This window comes from Lemur catta, chromosome 6 (assembly GCF_020740605.2).
Source record: "Lemur catta isolate mLemCat1 chromosome 6, mLemCat1.pri, whole genome shotgun sequence".
Lineage (NCBI taxonomy): Eukaryota > Metazoa > Chordata > Mammalia > Primates > Lemuridae > Lemur > Lemur catta.
Genome location: NC_059133.1, coordinates 92,891,889 through 92,910,940, shown reverse-complemented (window position 1 = coordinate 92,910,940; position 19,052 = coordinate 92,891,889). Strand labels below are relative to the sequence as shown.

The window sequence follows — 19,052 nt, the reverse complement described above, 5'->3', positions numbered from 1 at the left end:
GCCGCGGGGGGCGGCAGGTGGGTAGAACATCCTGTTTCCTCAGCATCTGGTGGGCACAGTGGCCAGGGCTTAAGCCAAGGGTGTGTGGCTGCAGAGCAAGAGGGACCCGGTCTTTGCTGAGAGGAAGCCAAGGCTCTGGGTGGGGAGGGGCTCCTGTCTCTCCTGTCCACCAAGCCATAGTGTCCTGCTTTAAAATTTTGCTCATTTAGAAGCCATTCTTCATCACCCTCCATGGCTCCAAACACCTACTGGTACTTTATTGCACAGGGGGCTTGGGCTGCAGGACAGGCCTCTGCGCTCTGGTGCCTTTGAAGGCTCTCACTTGTTTCCCTTATTAGATGAACCCCTCCGTACCCCCACCCACCCACTCATCCATTTACGGGCTACACGTTTCATGTGCAGGGTGCTTTCCCAGGCAACAGACTGCAAGGACTCACAAAGATGGGCCAGTTCCCCCTCGGGCAGTGACTAAGTCATCAGTGAATGTGGTCAGAGAGCAGGCACAGGGAAGGTGCAAGACCAACCAAGGTTTGGAGGGTCTCTGCAGCAGGCTTATGTGTCGGAGCTGAGGAGTGAATCTGAAGGCAGGGCTGGTCCACGACTTGACTGTGACCTGAACCACGGCCTTGTCAGGTCAGGAAAGACAAAAGAGAGGGAGAAGGAAAAGGACCAGCTCAGAGGATGAGAATGAAGGGGAATCTCTGCATGTTCATGACAGGCAGAGGGAACAGGTAAGGAGGAGGTGGTCCAAGAAGGTAAGTCTTAGCTGAAGCTCTGCCACCTGTCCTAGAGATTCTGAGTTCTGTCCTAGAATCGTGCAACATTGTGGGAAAGTGGCCAAGCTGGACCTCGTTAGCTCAGTCCCAGCTCCGTCCAACCATTCAAGATGACCTTGACTCACACATTTTTGTTATATCCTTGACTTATGCCAAGAATAGAAAGAAGAAACAGCCACATGAAGATTGCTCCTGCACTTGTTTTAAAATGGGTCTTGAAGACATTGTCTGTTATTCCTTTTAGGATTTGATTCTGGGGAAAAAAGTTTCTCCTTTAAAGTAGTGGTAGGTTTTCTCTATGAATAAATCTCTATCTGATTTATATTTCTAGGTCTAGAGATGTAGATGGACATATAGAGATGTAGATCTACACACACATATATGTAAGTACAGGTATATCTTTTTTGCCTTGGCAGGAAGAAGCTCATATCATTTTTCAATAATAAATAAAATAAGTTAAAATGATACATGCTTATTAAATAAAACTTATCAAATAGAGAATAGGGGAAATCAAACAGCCAAAATCATACTGACCACAACCATCTTTGTTTCATATTTTGAGAGCATTTTTAATAGTTTTTTTGTACCGTGTGTGGGTTTAAAAAACAGAAGTAACCACATTACGTACAACTTGGAATACTGCTATTTCTCAAAGAGAAATTTAACCTTTGACCATATAGCAACTTGACTCTCAGTGCTCACAAATTTGCTCTCCTCTCTGTTTTATGGTATTCATTTTCTATTTTTGTTGAACAGTCATATTTTGTTTGTATCTTTCACCGTAAATCACCTCAAATCTTTACTAAAAATCGAACAGTTGGTCTTCTCAGGTGGAGCAGTGCTCAATAATGGGGCACAGACTGGGGTGTCTGCAGCAACTTCAGTCCAGGGCTGGGCTGGGCTCACCTCGGTGTCCACAGGAGACGGGGCCAGCAGGAAAGTGTGAGCCACACAATGCCAGCTTCACAGAAGCAAGGATTCCCAGGGAAAGGGAATTGTAAGGGCACGGGGACTGGGACAGGGAACTGGGTGATCCAGCAGGTCTTGAGGACAGTCACACAGCAGCATTGGCACTTGGGCATGTCACTTTATCTCCCTGAGCTTCAGTTTCCTCATTTTTGAAATGTGGATAATAACACATCCTTTGCAAATGTGGTGTGAGGATTAAGTGAAATAACACGCGGAGCACCGGGCATGCAGAAGATATAAAACAAAAAGGGAGCTCTTACTGTAAGTGCATCTAGGAGTTGTTGGTAAGTGGTGAAGCCAATAGCTTGACTATTTGGAGGTCAACTGAAGGGTCTTCGGAATGTTTCAGACATGAAATGCAATTAAGACCCCTCTCTCCCTGTTCCACTTGAATAGGGGGTGAGAGGTGACTCTTCCACAGGTGGGTATGGAAGATGCTGTGGCAACAGATAAAGTCGAGGAGGGGGATTCAAAGGATGTTTGAGGTGAAACAGGGCTTCCCTGGCGCAGTGCAAGTGTGCAGGGAGGTAGAGAGTGAGGAGAAGGGGCTGTGGGACTCCACTTTCTACCTGGGCTGGTGTAGGCTTGAGGGGAGGAGGACTTCTCTCTCACAGTGGCTTGCTGCATCAGTGACTTGAATAGGGACCCCTGTCCCCCAACTCCTAGGAGTCAGTCCTACCTCTCAACCCTCTCTTGACTGGGGCCTCCACAATGCTGGTTGGTGACTGCTCAGTGCCCCGGGGTCAGTCCTTGCCGTCCATCACTCCCTTGATCCAGTCCATGTAGTTGAGCACTTTGGTGTGGAAGCCATACCCTGTGTTGCACCCGACACCCCAGGACACGATGCCTGTGGCCACCCAGTGATGGGCACGATCATCCCACACCACATAGACGCTACCGCTGTCCCCCTGGCAGGCACTGTTTTTCTGCATCTCATCCCCAACACAGAACATGTTATCAGAAAACACCTCCGTCCTCTGCTTCCCTCGGAGCCAGGCCTCACAGGCCTCTCTCGGAGCCACGGGCAGCCTTGAGTACTTCAACTTGGTAGTTAACCAGCCCATCTCCACACCAAACCCACTGACGTAGCCCTGCAAGCCGCTGAGGTACAGGGCCTCGCTGTTGGGCAGACAGACCGGGAGGACGCTGGGGCCCAGAGGGACGCTGTGCTGGAGCTCCAGGAGGGCGATGTCCGCGTTGAAATTGTGCGACTCATCCTGACGGTAGTCTGGGTGCACAACGACACGGCGGACGGGGTAGTTTCCCAGTTTCAGCATCTCATTTATGTCTGTGTGGCCCAGGAACACATCCACACTCAGGTTCTTCCTGAGAGAGACGCTGTCCTTGGGGTAGATGGTGTGGGCAGCGGTGAGGATCCATCTGTCGCCCAGCAGGGCCCCGCCCCCGCGGCCGTAGATGCTGGTAAAGGCTTGCCAGGGGAAGTTGCCCAGCTTAGCTCTGGAAGAACCGAGGGTCGTCTGGTTCTGGGCAATGGGGACGACTGGCCGTCCACAGACTGCGCGGGAGGAGAGGCAGGGTGAACAGTCGGCGGCGGCCTCAAGGCACATTGATTAAAGACCTACTTCTGTGAAGAAGGCCCCGGGTCTGGCTCCGCCTGGGGCCAGGACACTTGCCCTGGTGCAGACCCACACATGTAGACCACGTGGGCAGCCGGGAGCAGGAAATCAGTCACGCTACTGGGCACGTGTCCTGTGTGGGACTCAGGACAGTGGACAGAGGGGCAGAGAGCATGGACAAACACAGGTCCGGGCTGGCTCTGCTGGGCTCCGCCTCCTGCCTCCTAGGCCATCTTTAAGCCATTCCTTAGACTCCTGGCGGGAGCACCCGGGGCCAGGTCACGTTGCAGGCAGAGTTTGTCTTCAGCCTCTCTTGCCTGTTTTCTGTGTCACTTCATCCTTTGCAACATCTCCCACTACCACCTGCCTTCCCATCCACTCCCAAAGCACTAGGAGCCTTCAGGCTGCCCCTAGAGTTTCCTGTGGATCGGACGGGGTTAGGAAGGCAATGCTTTGATTCAAAAGTGTGGGTTTCACAAAGGGTGGACTTGAACCCTCATGTAATACTGGTGAGATATAAAATGGTGCAGCTGCTGTGGAAAACAGTCTGGCAGTTCCTCAAAAAGCTAAACATAGAATTATTACATGACCCGGCAATTCTACTCCTACGTACATGCCCAAGAAATTTGGAAATATATGTTGATATAAAACTTGTATACAAACATGGATAGCAGCATTATTCACAAAAGGCAAGAAGTAGAAACAACTGTTGATGAGTGGATAAACAAAATGCGGTGTATCCATACAAAGGGATATTATTTAGCCATAAAAAGGAATGAAATACTGATACTTGCTATAACACGGATGAACCCTGAAAACATTATGCTAAGTGAAAGAAAACAGACATAAAAGGCCACATAATTTGATTCCATCCATGTGAAATGTCCAGAATAGGTAAATCCATAGAGACGGAAAGTACAGGGTGTCCCCAAAGTCTCCATACAAAGGAAAAATTTTGTAAAATTTTGTAATGAATATTTTGTAGATAATAAAGGTACATTTAGCTACAATTTCCCATTTTCCCTACGTATGGTGCCTTTTGGGGCACCCTGTAGCTTGCTGGATGCCAGTGGATGGGAAAAGGGAGAGGTGGAGGTGCTGGGGGTTTTGGGAGGTGATGGAAATGTTCTGGAATTAGTGGTAATAGTTGCACAACATTGTGAATACACTAAAAATTACTGAATTGTACACTTTAAAGTGGTTAAATGGTGAATTTTATGGTATGTGAATTTTATCTCAATACAATTTTTTTTTTAAATGGTGTACTTTCTGGCACTGTGTGGTGCCTAGGTAGGGAGCTATTTTGGGGACAGAGAGCCTGTCTGTATGTTCTTAAAACATACCATATAAAGAGAGGGTTTTCTCTTATTTCAGCTCATCTGTCCTTCTTCCTCCCTCCCTTGTCCATCTGATTAACTTCCTCCAGACTTTAATTTTCCCAGATATATTGTGACCCTGGAAGAGTAAGAGACAAGCTCCTGCCTCTTCTATTCTGGGCCTCTTGATTGCCCTTTTCTTCCTCACCGTCTGCGTTCTCTCCCCTTTAGAGCCCCGTGCCCCACAGGTCCCAGCTACCGCTGACTGGAACAGCACTGGCAGGGAACCACTCACCGGGCACACACCGAGGAACCTCTTCCCTGCCCTCTCTGTCCTTCCAGGTCCTGGGGGCCGTGCAGGTGAGTGTCCCTGAGGAGCAAAACCAGGGGAGGCCAAGGAACAGGCTCAGAATTGGAAGGTATTCTGTTAACAAGAAGGTGCTCAGAGGGCCTCAGGCCTTTGGGTGGCAGTGAGGCACACAGAAGCCACTTCCTTAGTAGGTTGGGACTCACCTGCTGCTGCCGCCTGGTAATACGGCTCCTGGCAGTGATTCTGGGTCTCGGCGGGGCTGTCTCCAGGTGTGCTGATGGCCTCAGAGCCCACACCGGCCCCGCTGGTGGGCGGACTGCAGCTCACAGCTACAGGAAAGCAGCAGCCATTGAGCCTAGCACAGATGCGCCCGCTGGCAGCCCAGGGGCTGATTCCAGCCCACGGCTATATTTAGCTGGACCTGCACAGTGTTTCTTTAAAACCATTTGAACTAGTTTTTACCAATCAGATTGTCAACACTCAGAGTTTGAAAATAACTGTGATAAGTAGGGTATGGGGAAACAGACACTTCCATACATGGGTGGTGGGAATATAAATTAGCAAAACCTTTTTGGAGGAAAATTTTAGCAATCTCAAAATTAAAAATGCAAATATTTTTAACCTAGCATTTCCATTTGTAAAAATGTACCCTAAAGATATTCTCACACATACACTCAAAGATAGATGTATTATATGCAAGGATATTCACAGCAGCACTGTTTGTAGCAAAAAAATATCTATCAGTGGAGGATTGACTAAAGATATTATGACACATCAGTCAAAGGGATTTTATGTGGTCATTAAAAAAGAATGAGTCAGTGCTAACCATATAGATACGAGATGATCTTTAAGATATATCACCTAGTGAAAAAACGTAAAGTTTAGAGCATTGTGTATGGTATGCAACACACACACACAAACACACAATTTATACTCAAATGGTATCAAATGTCTTTGGAAGAATGCCCGGGAAATGGGGAACAGGGTTGTTTCTGGAGAAGGTAGCCTGGAGCGAAGGGCCAGAGATCAGAAGAAGACGCAGTTTTTAGCATATTGTCTTTTTTTTGTTATTGAAAATTTTATCTTGTGCATACATTATCTTAAAAAAAAAAACTGAGTCACCATTTGAAAATCTAGAATTTCACTTAAAAAAATCTTGATTTTTGGCATCTCTTCAAAAATGAGATGATCTGCAAACACTGGGCCTGTAAGTCTGCATGGAAACAACTGCTGAGGCCGGGCAGTGGCCGCCCCTTAGCACGGCTGCTCGCCAGCACGGTCCGGGCTGGGGCAGAGCTGGGTCGGGCCCAGGTGACCCTGAGCCCCCAGACTCAGCCATCAAGCTGTCACTCAAACTTCTACTTGTGGCGTCAAGATACCAGGGGTCATGGCTGGGGGCAGAGGCTCCCTCCCTGCACCCCGAGTAGGGACACTCACCCACGGCTTGGTAGAGGGCCAGGAAGCCCCTGTGGAGGTGGGTGGTCTTGTCCTCTGAGGAAGAGTGTGTGTGGAAGGTCAGCCGCAAACTCCTCCCCGAGGACACAAACTCCCGCTGACCAGGAGGGCTGCCCGGAGGGGAGCCCTGCTGACCACACAGCCGGCTTAGATCCGTCCCACTGGCTGAGATCTGAAAGGGGGAGGAAGGGTGAGGGGCAGGCAGCTGTGGGGTGAGTCGGCTCTCCTCGTGGGCACAGGGTCACATCCTCGGCATGACTCCAGCCCCGTCTAGGAGCTCTGGGACTCAGAAGCCACACCTCGTGGAGGCTTCTTCAAGGAGCCTCCTGTTCCACTGTTGACTCCCAAGTTTCTTCCAGACACGCCCACATACCAGAATGTCTCTTTAGCCTGCCTTAAGTATCTCATAAAGCCCAGCACATTTTCCGTTTTTCAAGAAGCTCCTTGGGAACTCCAGCGTTCCCGCAATGGCCACGGGACTGTACGTTCTGGGAAGGCGGGAACTACACGTTTTGCTCACCACGGAGTCCCTGATGCTCCATGCGGTGCCGGTGGCGCCACAGTTGACTCAATGCCTATACAGACATCATTCCCCATCCAGCTTCTCCCCTGTCCGCACGTCCCTCCCATCACCTCCACTTCTCCGAATAGCTTTCTGCGGCCAACATCTGTGCAGCAGTAAGGCCCTCTGCCAAGACCGAGCGCCCGGGGCCCTGCCCTTTCCGGTTGAGCCCTCCTCTCACGCCATGCGCTGTAACTGAAGCCCTCACCACGTGCGGGACTCGAAGGATACAAGTGTCCCCAGCGTGGGTGTGCCGGATGATGCTGTTTCACCCGGTGAGTTCTTAAAGCAGGCCGTCTCTGTTTTCGTCCCCCTTCCACGGTCTCGCCCCGGCTCCAGTCCCTGCCTGTGGGATCCAGGGAAGGGCGACTTGGAAGGATTCCCTGGGCCTACGCTTCACGCTTCGTCTCTGTTCCCGGCACAGCCCACCGCTGGGCTCGTTTCATCTCTGCCTTTCATGCTGAGCCGTGTCCCCACTCCATGCCCTCATCCTCTGCAAGTCCCAAACTCCTCCACGACTCCGTCCAGCCCATCTCACTCTGATCATATTAACCGGGTAAAAGTTGGCAAGATTTTGCTTGGGCAAGTTCCAACACTGATCTTTTCCTTAGAACATCAACAAATGTAACTCCCCGTGTTTAAGAGGCCGGCCTCCCGGGAGGAAGCACTTCCGTACAGGACACTGTGCTTGACCCATCTACTTGGTGGTAAAACCCTCCAGTTTTCTTTCTACTCTTTCTCATGAAGTGTTAACTACATAAAATTTTTAGGATTCTAACTAGCAAAGTACAGGGTGTCCCAAAACTCGCCATATGTAGGGGAAATGGGAAATTGTAGCTAAATGCACCTTTATTTACAAAATATTCATGACAAAATTTTTCCTTTATAGTTTCCATACAAAGGAAAAATTTTGTAAAATTTTGTCACCTGTAGAGTGAACGCACAACAGAGAGTCCTAAGACCTGTGTTAAATTCTAGACTTTGCTTCTAACTCCCTGTGTGACATGGGACTTTCTCAAGCACCAAGATCTCAGTTTTTTCTTCTATAAATAGTCTGTGAGGCCTCTCCAGCAGGGACATCTATGGTGTTCTCCAGCATCTGCGCTAAGAGCAGTGGTGAGGCTGACGCTACATACCTGCTCATTCAAAATTCAGTCTGTGGTGGGTCCTACACACGGTAAGCTTGGGTTTCATTTGTTCTTTCACTTATTCCTTCAACAGAATGTACTGAGGATGCACTGTGTGTGAGACACTGTGCTAGGTGCTGGGGACACAGACATGACTAAGGCATAGTTCTGCTACCAAAGAGCCCACAGTCTGGCTGAGGATGTGGACAAGTAAAGAATGAACTAGACTGTAGTGTACTGAATTCTGCATTTGAGGTGTGTGTGTGACTTGCTCTGGGAGCAGAGAGGAGGGAGGAATCCCATTCCTGAACTTGAACTCTCTCAATGACAAGGGAACAGTTAGGCTGGGATGAAAATTTTCCATGATTTAAGAGGAACAGGGCACATGGTAGGTATTCAATAGACATAGGCTGAATTGAACAAAGTATGGTCCCAACCGTTAAATCTGAAGCAATAAATACATCCATTGATCTCCTCTTGTACGTTAACCCTCACTAACCTGACAGCAAAGGGATAAAATGGTATATATGATCAAGGACAAAGAAAGGAGAGGAGATGACAGCAGATGACAGGTGTCAACACATTTTGGAAGATGGAATGGAGACAGACAAGTGGCAACTTGAGTTGGAAAAGGTGGGGGCCAACATAAAGCAAGCAGGTTCCTATCACAGAGCTCTGCGGAGTCGGGGGCACTGAGAACCCCAGGGGATAGGGGTGAGGGAAGGGCTTGCAAGGGGACAGCAGGTGGCAAGCCTGTGAGGGAGACCTTAGAATCCACATCCTCATGAATACCCTGTGCATCCAGGCAACGCCCTCTGGCCCATCCTACCAGAAGGCCTGACCTAGCTTGAACTAGATTCTGGACTTAGGGGAATGTACCTTCATTTTATACCAAAAGCTTCATCTCCCTGGTTTGCTAAAAAAAAAAAAAAAAAAAAAAGGAAGAAAGAAAAAAAGAAAAAGAAGAAGAAACCCTGGACTTGGGGTCCCTTGGCACACTTGACAGGGGGGTGAAGGCCAGCACAGCAGGTCCTTGAATTTTATTATTTCATGCAATGTCATTTCTTTCTAACATTGACAAGGAAAAAAAAAAATCACTTCCCGGCTGGGGCCACCGCCTGGGTGGAGCTGGCACGCTCTCCCCGTGTCTGTGTGGGTTTCCTCCAGGTACTCCAGCTTCCTCCCACATCCCAAAGCTGTGGCTGTTAGGTGAATCGGTGTCTACTGTCTACATGGTTGCAGTGTGAGTGTGTGTGGGCGTGTGAGTGTGCCCTGCCACGGGCTGGCGTCCTGGCCTGGGCTGGTTCCCCCACCTTGACCCTGAGCTGCCCGGACACGCTCTGGCTACTCGGACCCTGAATTGGAATAACTGGGTAAATAACTGTCTTATTTGTTTTTATTCACCTTTCTTAAATGTATGTATGGCCTCCATTATTTCAGTGTTTAATATTAGAAGTGTTTTGGGTTTTATTTAGAAGTTTGATGATGTTTTTGTGACCTGAAATACCACAGGAACTTCACTCTTGTTTATAGCAATTAGCAGATGGTCAATTGGTTTTGTTCTGCGTCGTTTCTCTTAAAGGCACAACTTCCATCGTTCTATAGACAACGTTAAGTGAGGACTCAGTGTACTGAAAGCAGAGAGACTGAATGAGGGTCTACCTGTCAAACAGTGAGATGCCCCTCTCTCCCCCAAGCCCCTTGCCTAGTTTGCTACCAGGATGCTGGGGGCCCTGAGCTGGAGACTGCAGAGTCCTCTCTGGGACAATCCCCGTCCCAAAAGAAAATGCTTTTATATTTTGAGAGTTCGGAGGCCCACAATAACACATCTAGGTCACCCTGTTGAAAGCCCTATTTTCAAAGCTATTGTCTGACAAATTTTAGCTGTCTATACAGAACTTGCAATCAGCATTTTAGTGCTTCACTCTTAAGTATGAATGGACAGCCATGACATTGTAGGGGAGTCTCTAGCCCAAAAAGCAGAGACCAAAACAAACAGTAAAAAGGAACTTGGATGAAGTAGAGATATCAGGAACAAAAGAAACATTTAAAAATAACCTCAAAGGAGGGAAAAGAGTAGATATTGCATCTATGAAACAAGAATAATACTCTATAAAAAGGTACATTTAGAAAATAAGAATGAGCCCTTAGGAATGAAATAATATGTCAGCAGGAAAAAACCCATTAATTAAAAGGTTGGGCTTTTAAAAATGAGGAAATCTCGGCCGGGTATAGTGGCTCATACTTGTAATCCCAGCACTCTGGGAGGCCAAAGCAGGAAGACTGCTTGAGACCAGGAGTTCAAAACCAGCCTAGGTAACATAGTGAGACCTTATCTGTGCACAGATTAAAAAAAAAAAAATTAGCCAGGCATGGTGGCACATGCCTGTAGTCCCAGCTACTGGGACTGAGACAGGAGAATTGCTTGGCCTAGTTCAAGGCTGCAGTGAGCTGTGATTGTGCCACTGCACTCCACCCGAGTGACAGTGTGAGAGCCCTGTCTCTTAAAAAAAAAACAAAGATGAAGAAATCTCCCAGAAAGTGGAATAAAAAGACAAAGAGATAGAAAATAGAACAGAACAGATAACTAAACTAGAGAATCAGTCCAGGACATAAACAGCTGAATTACAAAAGAAAGAGAAAATAAAGAAAGCAGACATCTTTAAATTATTAAAGAAATAATACCAGAACGTTCCCAGGATTGAAGGACTAGATTAAAAGAGTCTCTAGAGTAAAAGAAAGCTACACAATGAGTGAAAAACAACTGGCAGCAAGGCCCGTCATAATGAAAGTCTGGAAAATTGGTAATAAGGAAAATATTCCAAAAGTTCTAGAGAAAAAAAAACTAAGGATCAGGAATGATAATGGCATCAGACTTCTTAACAAGTCTAGACCTAGACTAAGACAAAAATGTCATCAAAATTCTGGAAGAAAAGGGCTTCCAATCTAGAATGCTATACCCAGATCAACTATCCATCCATTGTATGGGGAGAACTAAGACACTTAGGGACATGTAAGATCCTCTAAAATTTACTCTAACATACCCTTCCTAAGGAAGTTATTAAAGTGCTTCTCCAAAACAAGGGAGTAAACCAAGGAGAAAAATATGGAATTCAGGCTCAGCACAGGACAGGTAAAGGAAATCCCCGGAAAGAGGGAGAAGGGAACTCCAAGAATATGTGGAGGCTTAGAGTGCAAAGAACTCAGACTGTGGAAATAAATCAAGAGATCTTCAAGAGGGGTGTCACCAATAAAAAGGACTGAGAGATTGAAATTTGTGTCTGACTATTTCAGGAAAAGATTTATTCTCCCAGCTAAGAGTTTGGAGGGATTAGTTACAGAGAAAACTAAGCAAACTAAAAATCAAAACCAAACCAAACAAAACCCCCAAGGAACTCCAGGTAATTATTGACTTCCGGGAAGCCCAAAAGCTGGAGAAGAAAGGGAATATAATTGCTATATACTATGTGCTCAGATGTGAATATTCTGTAGTCATAACAATGTAAATTGTAAATCTAGAAGTAACTAAAAATGATAAATAGGTAAACTGAGAGAATGGGGGAGGGAAATGTGGATGGTGAAGATCTAAGATAAAGCTAGTGTTCATCTTTTACACTTTGGTTGAAGGTTAATAGAAGATGTGTAAAAATAAAAGTGAAAAATAAAATAGAACAGCACGTTTTTACACATATGAGGATAAATACCAGATGAAACAACTACATGAATTGGAAATGACTGCCCCTAGGGAGCAGCAATTGGGTGGGGAAGAGTAGTCTGGAGAGTGCTTTTTTCATTATAAGCTTTTTTGTTTTTTAAATTTTTATTTATTTTTTTAGAGACAGAGTCTCACTCTGTCACCCAGGCTGCAGTGCAGTGGCGTCATCATAGCTGACTGTAACTTCGAACTCCTGGGCTCAAGTGATTCTCCTGCCTTAGCCTCCGAAGTAGCTGGGACTACAGGTGAACATCACCATGCCCAGCTAATTTTTTTTTTTTCAGAGACAGGGTCTTGCTATGTTGCCCAGGCTGGTCTCACCATAACTTTGAACTCCCAGCCTCAAACAATCATCCTGCTTCAGCCTCCCAAAGTGCTGGGATTACAAAACTCTAATTTTTAAAAAATTATATGTGTGTTTTATTTTGATACAAATAAAATTTAAACCAAAAGACAATGTAAACTACTGTTCTTAAAATGTCCTTATTTGAATGATGTCCTTGTCCTAAGAAGTTTTGTGAAGCTCCTCTGAGCTCAGTGGGAACAGTTACTTAACCTTCTGTTATTGTTTATGCCCAGCTTCCTAACCTGATAGAGCAGGCACTCAACAAATATGTGATGACATATTTTTAACGGCTGATGTGAGTCCCTGACCCTTACTCTGCAGATTTGCCACGTTTGTGTGTCCCTTCCTAAGTCTTCCAAATGCCGGGCCTGGTTGCTGCCCTCTCCCTCACCCTGTGGGGCCCACGTGGCAGCCGTGGAGGAGCCCTGGTGGGACGCTGTGCCCCGGGGCTGAGCATCGCCCCCGGGTAAGCTGGGCCCCAGTGCCCCGACCAGGGCGCTTCGTCCCTCCTCTAGATGGGTGATTCAGGGCAGAGCCACCTCCCACTGCCCTCCCCAGAGTCCCTGCAGGACCTCTGCCCCCAGCTCACTGTGACAGAGTCCCCTTCACAGTCCTGGGACGGCTCCAGGTCGAAGTCCTGGAACACGAGTCTCACGGCAAAGCCCTCTGGGGCCTCGATGTCCACGGTGGTCTCTTGGCCTTTGAGATACGGCTCTGGGTACCTGGGGGATGTCAGCTGCTGGGATAGCCGCTGGGCCAAGAGGACGGAGCCCTGGGTGGGGCAAGCCTGGAGGACTCCCCAGAGGAGCAGCCACCACCTGTGAGTCGGGGAGGGCAAGGTGAGGCCACAAAGCTGTGCCTGAGGCCTGTGGATACGCAGGAGTGGGGACAGGCAAAGCTAAGGGTGGAGGGGCCTGGCGAAGGCGGTGGCAGTGCTGGCCTCAGTCAGCCCTGAGGCCAGGGCACTTCCTGTCTACCCCCTTTTCACCCCAAGCCCTACAGCCTCCTGCTCAGCTCCGGGGAGGTCTCATCCAGAGGAGAAGGCTGCTCTCTGCTTCAGCAACCCCCACCCCCACCCTGGGATCTGGGGGATCAACCCTGGAACAAGTGAGGGACATTTACTGGGAAGATGTTTCCTGGCTGCGACCACCCCCAGAGAAGGCTCCGGCTCCCCTGTGGACTGACTGCCCTGTGCATGTGCGTGCATGCGTGCGTGTGTCCGCGTGCGTGTGTCCGCGTGCGTGTGTCTCTGTGTGTGTGTCCGCGTGCGTGTGTCTGTGTGCGTGTGTCCGCGTGCGTGTGTGCACATCGCCCTCGTGCCCTCCCTCCCCCTCTCCACAACCTGTTCTCCCGGCCTCGCGGGGCGCACAGCACACTCACATCTTGCCCGGGGAACCTGCGGAGTGAGGGCTTCTCCAGGGGTAGTTCCCCGACTCTGGGTCCAGGAATCTGGAACTGGACACCTGGGACCAGCGGGAGAATTGGCCCAGGCCCTCGGGCACAAAGGGTAGAGAAGGCCCTTGGGAGGAGGAAGTTACTGGAAATGACCTGGGTAGTTACTTAACTCCGCCAGTTCCCTTTTTCGCATTCTCTGGGTTGGGCGCCACCTGCTGTCTGTCTCGGGAATAGCTCCCCACCACAGCTTGGAGGAAAAACATCCCCCAGCCACACCGGCCTTCAGAGATCAGGGTGCGAGGGCGCTGACTGTGTGCGTGTATCACACCGGTATGACGGCGCCTTGTGAGTTACAGCTGCTGCCTTTCATGGGCCATCTCTGTCCCTCCCTGACCTTCCCACTCGTGGACGCTAGCGGCCTGCCTCTAGTAGAAATTAAAGTGTACGACCCGTGAACTTGAGCTTTCTCTTCCTCTCATGCCTCACCAAGCATGGGTGGAGAGCATGCACTTAGGCAGTCTTCTGAATCCTGCCCACAACCTCTGGAGGCTGCCTGTCCCACGGGGTCAGGCCTGGAGTCTAGTGCAGGTGTCCCTGAGTCCCCAGCCCAGCAATCAGTCAAGCTTCCGTAGGCACAGACCGGGGCGGTGGCTGCCCTCGCTGGCCCAGGAACTGGAGAACCCAGGCCAGCCCGTCTGAGAAGACTTTCTAGGGGATGTGCTGGAGGAGAGGAGGAGAAAGGCCTTTAAGGGAACTTCAGGGCAGGTGGGATGACTGACTATTCTGATGTCCATGGGACTGAGTGAGGGGTTTCCTGGGATATGGGACTTTCAGTTTGAAAGTGTGGGAAGTTATGGGCCAACCAGGACAGGTGGTCACCCTAAACGGTCAGGGGCTAAAGTGCTGGGGTGAGGCTGGGTGACAAAGAGGTCAGGGAGCTCGGAGGGTAAGGGGCAGGGCCACACACCTGCAGCCGGTGCCGGGGGCAGACAGGGCCTGGGTGTGTGCCTGTTTTGGGGAAATCTAACACTTTGAATATGAGGGACCTCCTGGTCCCACCCAGGTGCTGTGGTTGCAATGCGTGTTGGGGTCAAGAGGAGGAAGCCTCTGGGGATGTGGGACTGGAGAAGAAGCCTGGTGGCTGTATGAACCGCTGGTCACTGCAGGGCCTGTGGGCTGGGCAGTTGTGCCCCGTCGTGTTTTCAGCATCACCTCTGCTGCACTGGGGCCTCTTCTCCAGCTGGCAGGGAGATAGGAGTGGCTGTTGATCCACAGTTTGTAGCCTGGGCAAGAGAAGCAGAAGTAGTTACTCAAGTAATTACGGCATAGACTCTTCAGGGCTGGCACTGCATGGGATGGCACACATGTCCATGGGGTGGGGGCATGTGGAGGATGAGGATGTAATAAAGTGGGCTCTGGAGCTGTGGGGAGGGCAGGGGAGCAGGTCTGGGAGAGAGCCAGCACTCCTTCCTTAATTTCATCATCACCAGAGGCCTTTGCTCACCTTGATCTGTCTGGGGCACAGGTAGGTGCTAGGATAGGCTCCAGGCTCTACAGGTGTGTTGTCCTCTCCTGGTGTGATGCCTGGCTCATAATTAGGTTGTAAGCTATTTAAGTGTCTCAGGTATTTCTACCTTTGTGACCCTAAACAATGCATGCATGGAGCAGACTCCAGGCAGCCTAACTAAGCTTAGAAAGAACTGAACTTAGATTTGAGCTATTGCTCAGTTCAAGATAGTTTGCAGCTTGAGTAAAGCTAACTGCCCACTTGAAAAAAAATCAATACTCTTTGGAGGCACATCCCAGAATCCATAGTTTATGTAATGTATCAATCACTGTATCTAGGATACAATCCAAAATTACTCAAAACATGAAGAAACAGGAAAAACAAACCATGCTCAAGAGGAAAGATAATTAACAGAGATGATCCCCCAAGATGACCCAGATGTTGGAGTCAGTACACAAAGATTTTAGTACACAAAGGTGCAAAGAAAAATATGCTCATAATAAAGAAAAAAGATAGGAAACAGAAGCAGAGAAACAGAAACTTTAAAAATAACCACATTTAAATTCTAGCACTGAAAGTTGCAATATATGAAATAAAAAAATTCACTGGAGGGGCTTAATAGAAGAATGGAGATGACCAGAGACAGAGTCAGTGAACTTGAAGACAGGTAGATAGAAATTATCCAATCTGGTGAAGAGAGGGAAAATGTTTTTAAAAATGATCAGAAATTCAGGGACCTGTGGGACAATATAAAAAGCTTTAATAAATGTGTTCTTGGAGTTTCAGAAGAAGAGGAGACAGAGAATGAGGCAGAAAAAATATTTGAAGAAATGATGGCTAAAAACTTCCCAACTTTGGTTAAAGACGTATTTTCAGATTCAAGAAGCTCAGTACACCCCAAACAGAATTGGAAATAAAAACAAAAAAAGCACGACTTGGCACATTATGGTAAAACTGCTAAAAACCAAAGATAAAGAGTAAATCTTGAAAAGAATCCAGGGAAAAGGAACACACTGCATACAGAGAACAACATTTCTGATGTCACTGTTTTTTTCATCAAAAACAATGTAGGCCAAAAGATGGTGGAACATCTTTAAAATGCTGAAAGAAAAAAAGTCAACTCAGAATTGCTTTCCCAGTGAAAATATTCTTCCAGAAGGAAGATGAAATAAAGCCATTTTCAGATAAAAGAAAACAGAGATTTTGCCATCAGCAGATCTGCACTATGAGAAGTGCTAAAGAAAGTTCTTCAGGGGGAAGGGAAATGAAACCAGGTGGGGGAGCAGAGCTACAGGCTGGAGTAGAGAAATGGTAAATTTGTAGGGAAATATAAACATTTTCTTCTTAATGTCTTTAAAATATATATAACTGGTGGGGTGTGGTTTCACACCCCTGTAATCCTAGCACTTTGGAAGTCCAAGCGGGGAAGATTACTTGAGGCCAGGAGTTTGAGAACAGCCTGGGCAGCATAGTAAGAACCTGTCTCTACAAAAAAATAATTAAAAAATTAGCCGGGCATGGTGGCTCACCTGTAGCCCTAGCTACTTGGGAGGCTGAGGCAGGAGGATTGCTTGAGACCAGGAGCTTGAGGCTGCAGTGAGTTATTAACATTGTATGTGGGGTTTATGACACATGTAGATGTAACATATATGAAAACTACAGCATAAAGGATGAGAAGATGGACTCATATAGTTACAAGTGTCCTTCACGTTAGTGAAGTGATACAATATGAACTCCAAGAAGACTGAAAAATTAAGGATGCATACTGTGATTCCTAGAGCAGCCATTCTCCAAATGAGGTCTGCGAAGACCCATCGTCTCTAAGACTCTTTCAGAGGGTCTGTGAAGTCAAAATTGTTTTCATAGTAAAGCGAAGATGCGATTTGCTGTTTTCTCTTTGATTCTCTCATGAGTATACAGTGGAGTCACCTGAGGCTCCATGATGCGTGAAGACTTGTCCCCTGATAACTGGCAGGATAGGTGCTTGCGTACGTTTATGTTTTAAAATGTTCTCAGTTTTAATTTCTAATACAGCAAATGTTAATAGCTATAACCTACATAAGGAAAAGCTCTTTGGGGTTCTCAAATTTTTAAGGGTGTAAAGTTTGAGGAGAGCTGCCCTGGGGCAGCCCCGCTGGGGGAAAGGCCAAGAGCTACAGCCAAAAGGACAATAAACAAATGAAAATGGACTTCTGGACTCTGAACGGCTTCGGTCTGGGGGACTTGTTTCTAGTGGCGTGGCCTATCAGAAATCCTCCTGGTTTGTTGGGACTGGGGGGTTTCCTGGGACAGAGGATTTCAACACTAAAACTGGTTCAGTCCCAGGCAAGTGAGGACAGTTGGTCACCTTATTTCTTTTCTTTTCTTTTTTTTTTTTGAGACAGAGTCTCGCTCTGTTGCCTGGGCTAGAGTGAGTGCCGTGGCGTCAGCCTAGCTCACAGCAACCTCAAACTCCTGGGCTCAAGCGATCCTACTGCCTCAGCTTCCCGAGTAGCTGGGACTACAGGCATGCGCCACCATGCCCGGCTAATTTTTTCTATATATATTTTTAGTTGGCCAGATAATTTCTTTCTATTTTTAGTAGAGACGGGGTCTCGCTCTTGCTCAGGCTGGTCTCGAACTCCTGACCTCGAGTGATCCACCCGCTTCGGCCTCCCAGAGTGCTAGGATTACAGGCGTGAGCCACCGCGCCCGGCCGGTCACCTTATTTCTAATGCTTCAGTCATTTACTTTGGTCCCCTTTCCTCTATCCGACTGTGAGTCCCAGCCCAGCAAGGAGCGCAGGCCGCATCTGCTCTATGCTAAGGCCCCAACAGGTGAGCGCACCGAGATCCCAGGCATGCGCAGTAAAGGAGGCAGGCGACCCGGTTGTATTATTGAGCATACTGTGTCCACAAACAGAGAAAACACCCATGAGAAAAATCTAAAACAACTATGTCATTAGAGTAGAGGGTTATGGATGATTTACAGAATGTTTCTCTATTTAGTGACATTTCTGTAATACTGTTTAATCACTCTAATAGTTACAAAATAAAATATATTTAAAATTACAATTTTTTGTGACCAGATGGTCTTTTCTAAACCAGACAGGATTAGAAGAATGAGGTCACGGATCCTGAAGACGATGCTAGATTCTGGCTCCAGGGGCACCTTTAATCCACATGATTAATGAAGAATGAAGTTTTTGTCCTTGGATATAAACTTAGGCGGGGCATGGATCCCTTCCACCTCCGGCAGCTGCGAGAACAGGGACAGGGTGCTCCAGTGACTTTATTTCTGCAAATCCTGTTGGTGCTGCCCCCTGCTGTCCTGCAAGGGGAAGTGCTCAACAGAAAGGATCTGGGTTTTCCTGGCCTTATCTGCAGCCTTCGTCAGACCCAGCCTCTAGAGAGGAGTTTGTTCTCTCTGGGAATCCAAACAGCCACAGGGGAGCCTGGCCGTTCCTGTCCACAGTCTCCCTGTCTTGTCTCTAGACACCTGGACTCGGGCCAGGGCACTTTGAGGCTTCTGTGCCCAGTGCCAGGAGAGCAGGGAGATTCAGGAGCTGGGTGGAGAGCCGAGGTCCCTGAGTCCCCCAGGCTGGGACCCTGGGCTTCTGTCCTGAGTGCTCAGTAGAGATGTGGACACACCAGGGATCTGGGGCAGAGGGATGACTCTGATGAGACTTGGGTCTGTCCTGTGTGCTCCCCCATCCCCAGGTCATCTCAGACTTGCAAGTCAGGGCCTTGACTTCCGTAGGTTATGGACACATGGGCAGCGGCTAAAGCAACCCCAGAGGAGTGCTGGTCACCAGCCCTGGCCCTCAGGCCCACCCTTCCCACTTGGTCCCTGTCTGTCTAAAGTCTCAGTGATCATGCCCCTTCCTGGCTTTAAAACTTTCCATGACTGCGCCCTCCGATCCACTCGCCTGCTGGGCAGGTTTTTCCTCCATAACCGGGCTCTGTGTGACATCCCTCCACACAGTTCCCGCCTTGCATGTGTGTTCCAGTCACACTCA

At 48.3% G+C, this 19,052-nt stretch overlaps 1 protein-coding gene across 1 annotated transcript; it reads right to left on the bottom strand.

Annotated features, from left to right (window-relative positions):
- Nucleotides 1-1,305: 1,305 nt before the first annotated feature.
- On the bottom strand, nt 1,306-13,693 carry C1RL (complement C1r subcomponent like). Its single transcript, XM_045554426.1, has 6 exons — nt 13,534-13,693; nt 12,743-12,971; nt 6,386-6,575; nt 5,152-5,277; nt 4,934-5,008; nt 1,306-3,261 (listed from the first exon to the last, which is right to left on the bottom strand). Coding segments are annotated over exons 1-6 (1,395 nt in total). The 5' UTR covers nt 13,536-13,693; the 3' UTR covers nt 1,306-2,488.
- Nucleotides 13,694-19,052: the final 5,359 nt, after the last annotated feature.

Bases quoted from the DNA above. Each gene is read 5' to 3' on its own strand.
- C1RL (XM_045554426.1), bottom strand. The intron at 6,576-12,742 runs GTGAGCTGGGGG...TCCCCCTTTCAG, and splicing joins GTGAAGGGGACTCTGTCACA to ATCTCAGCCAGTGGGACGGA. The intron at 5,009-5,151 runs GTGAGTCCCAAC...TTTGCTCCTCAG, and splicing joins TTACCAGGCGGCAGCAGCAG to GGACACTCACCTGCACGGCC.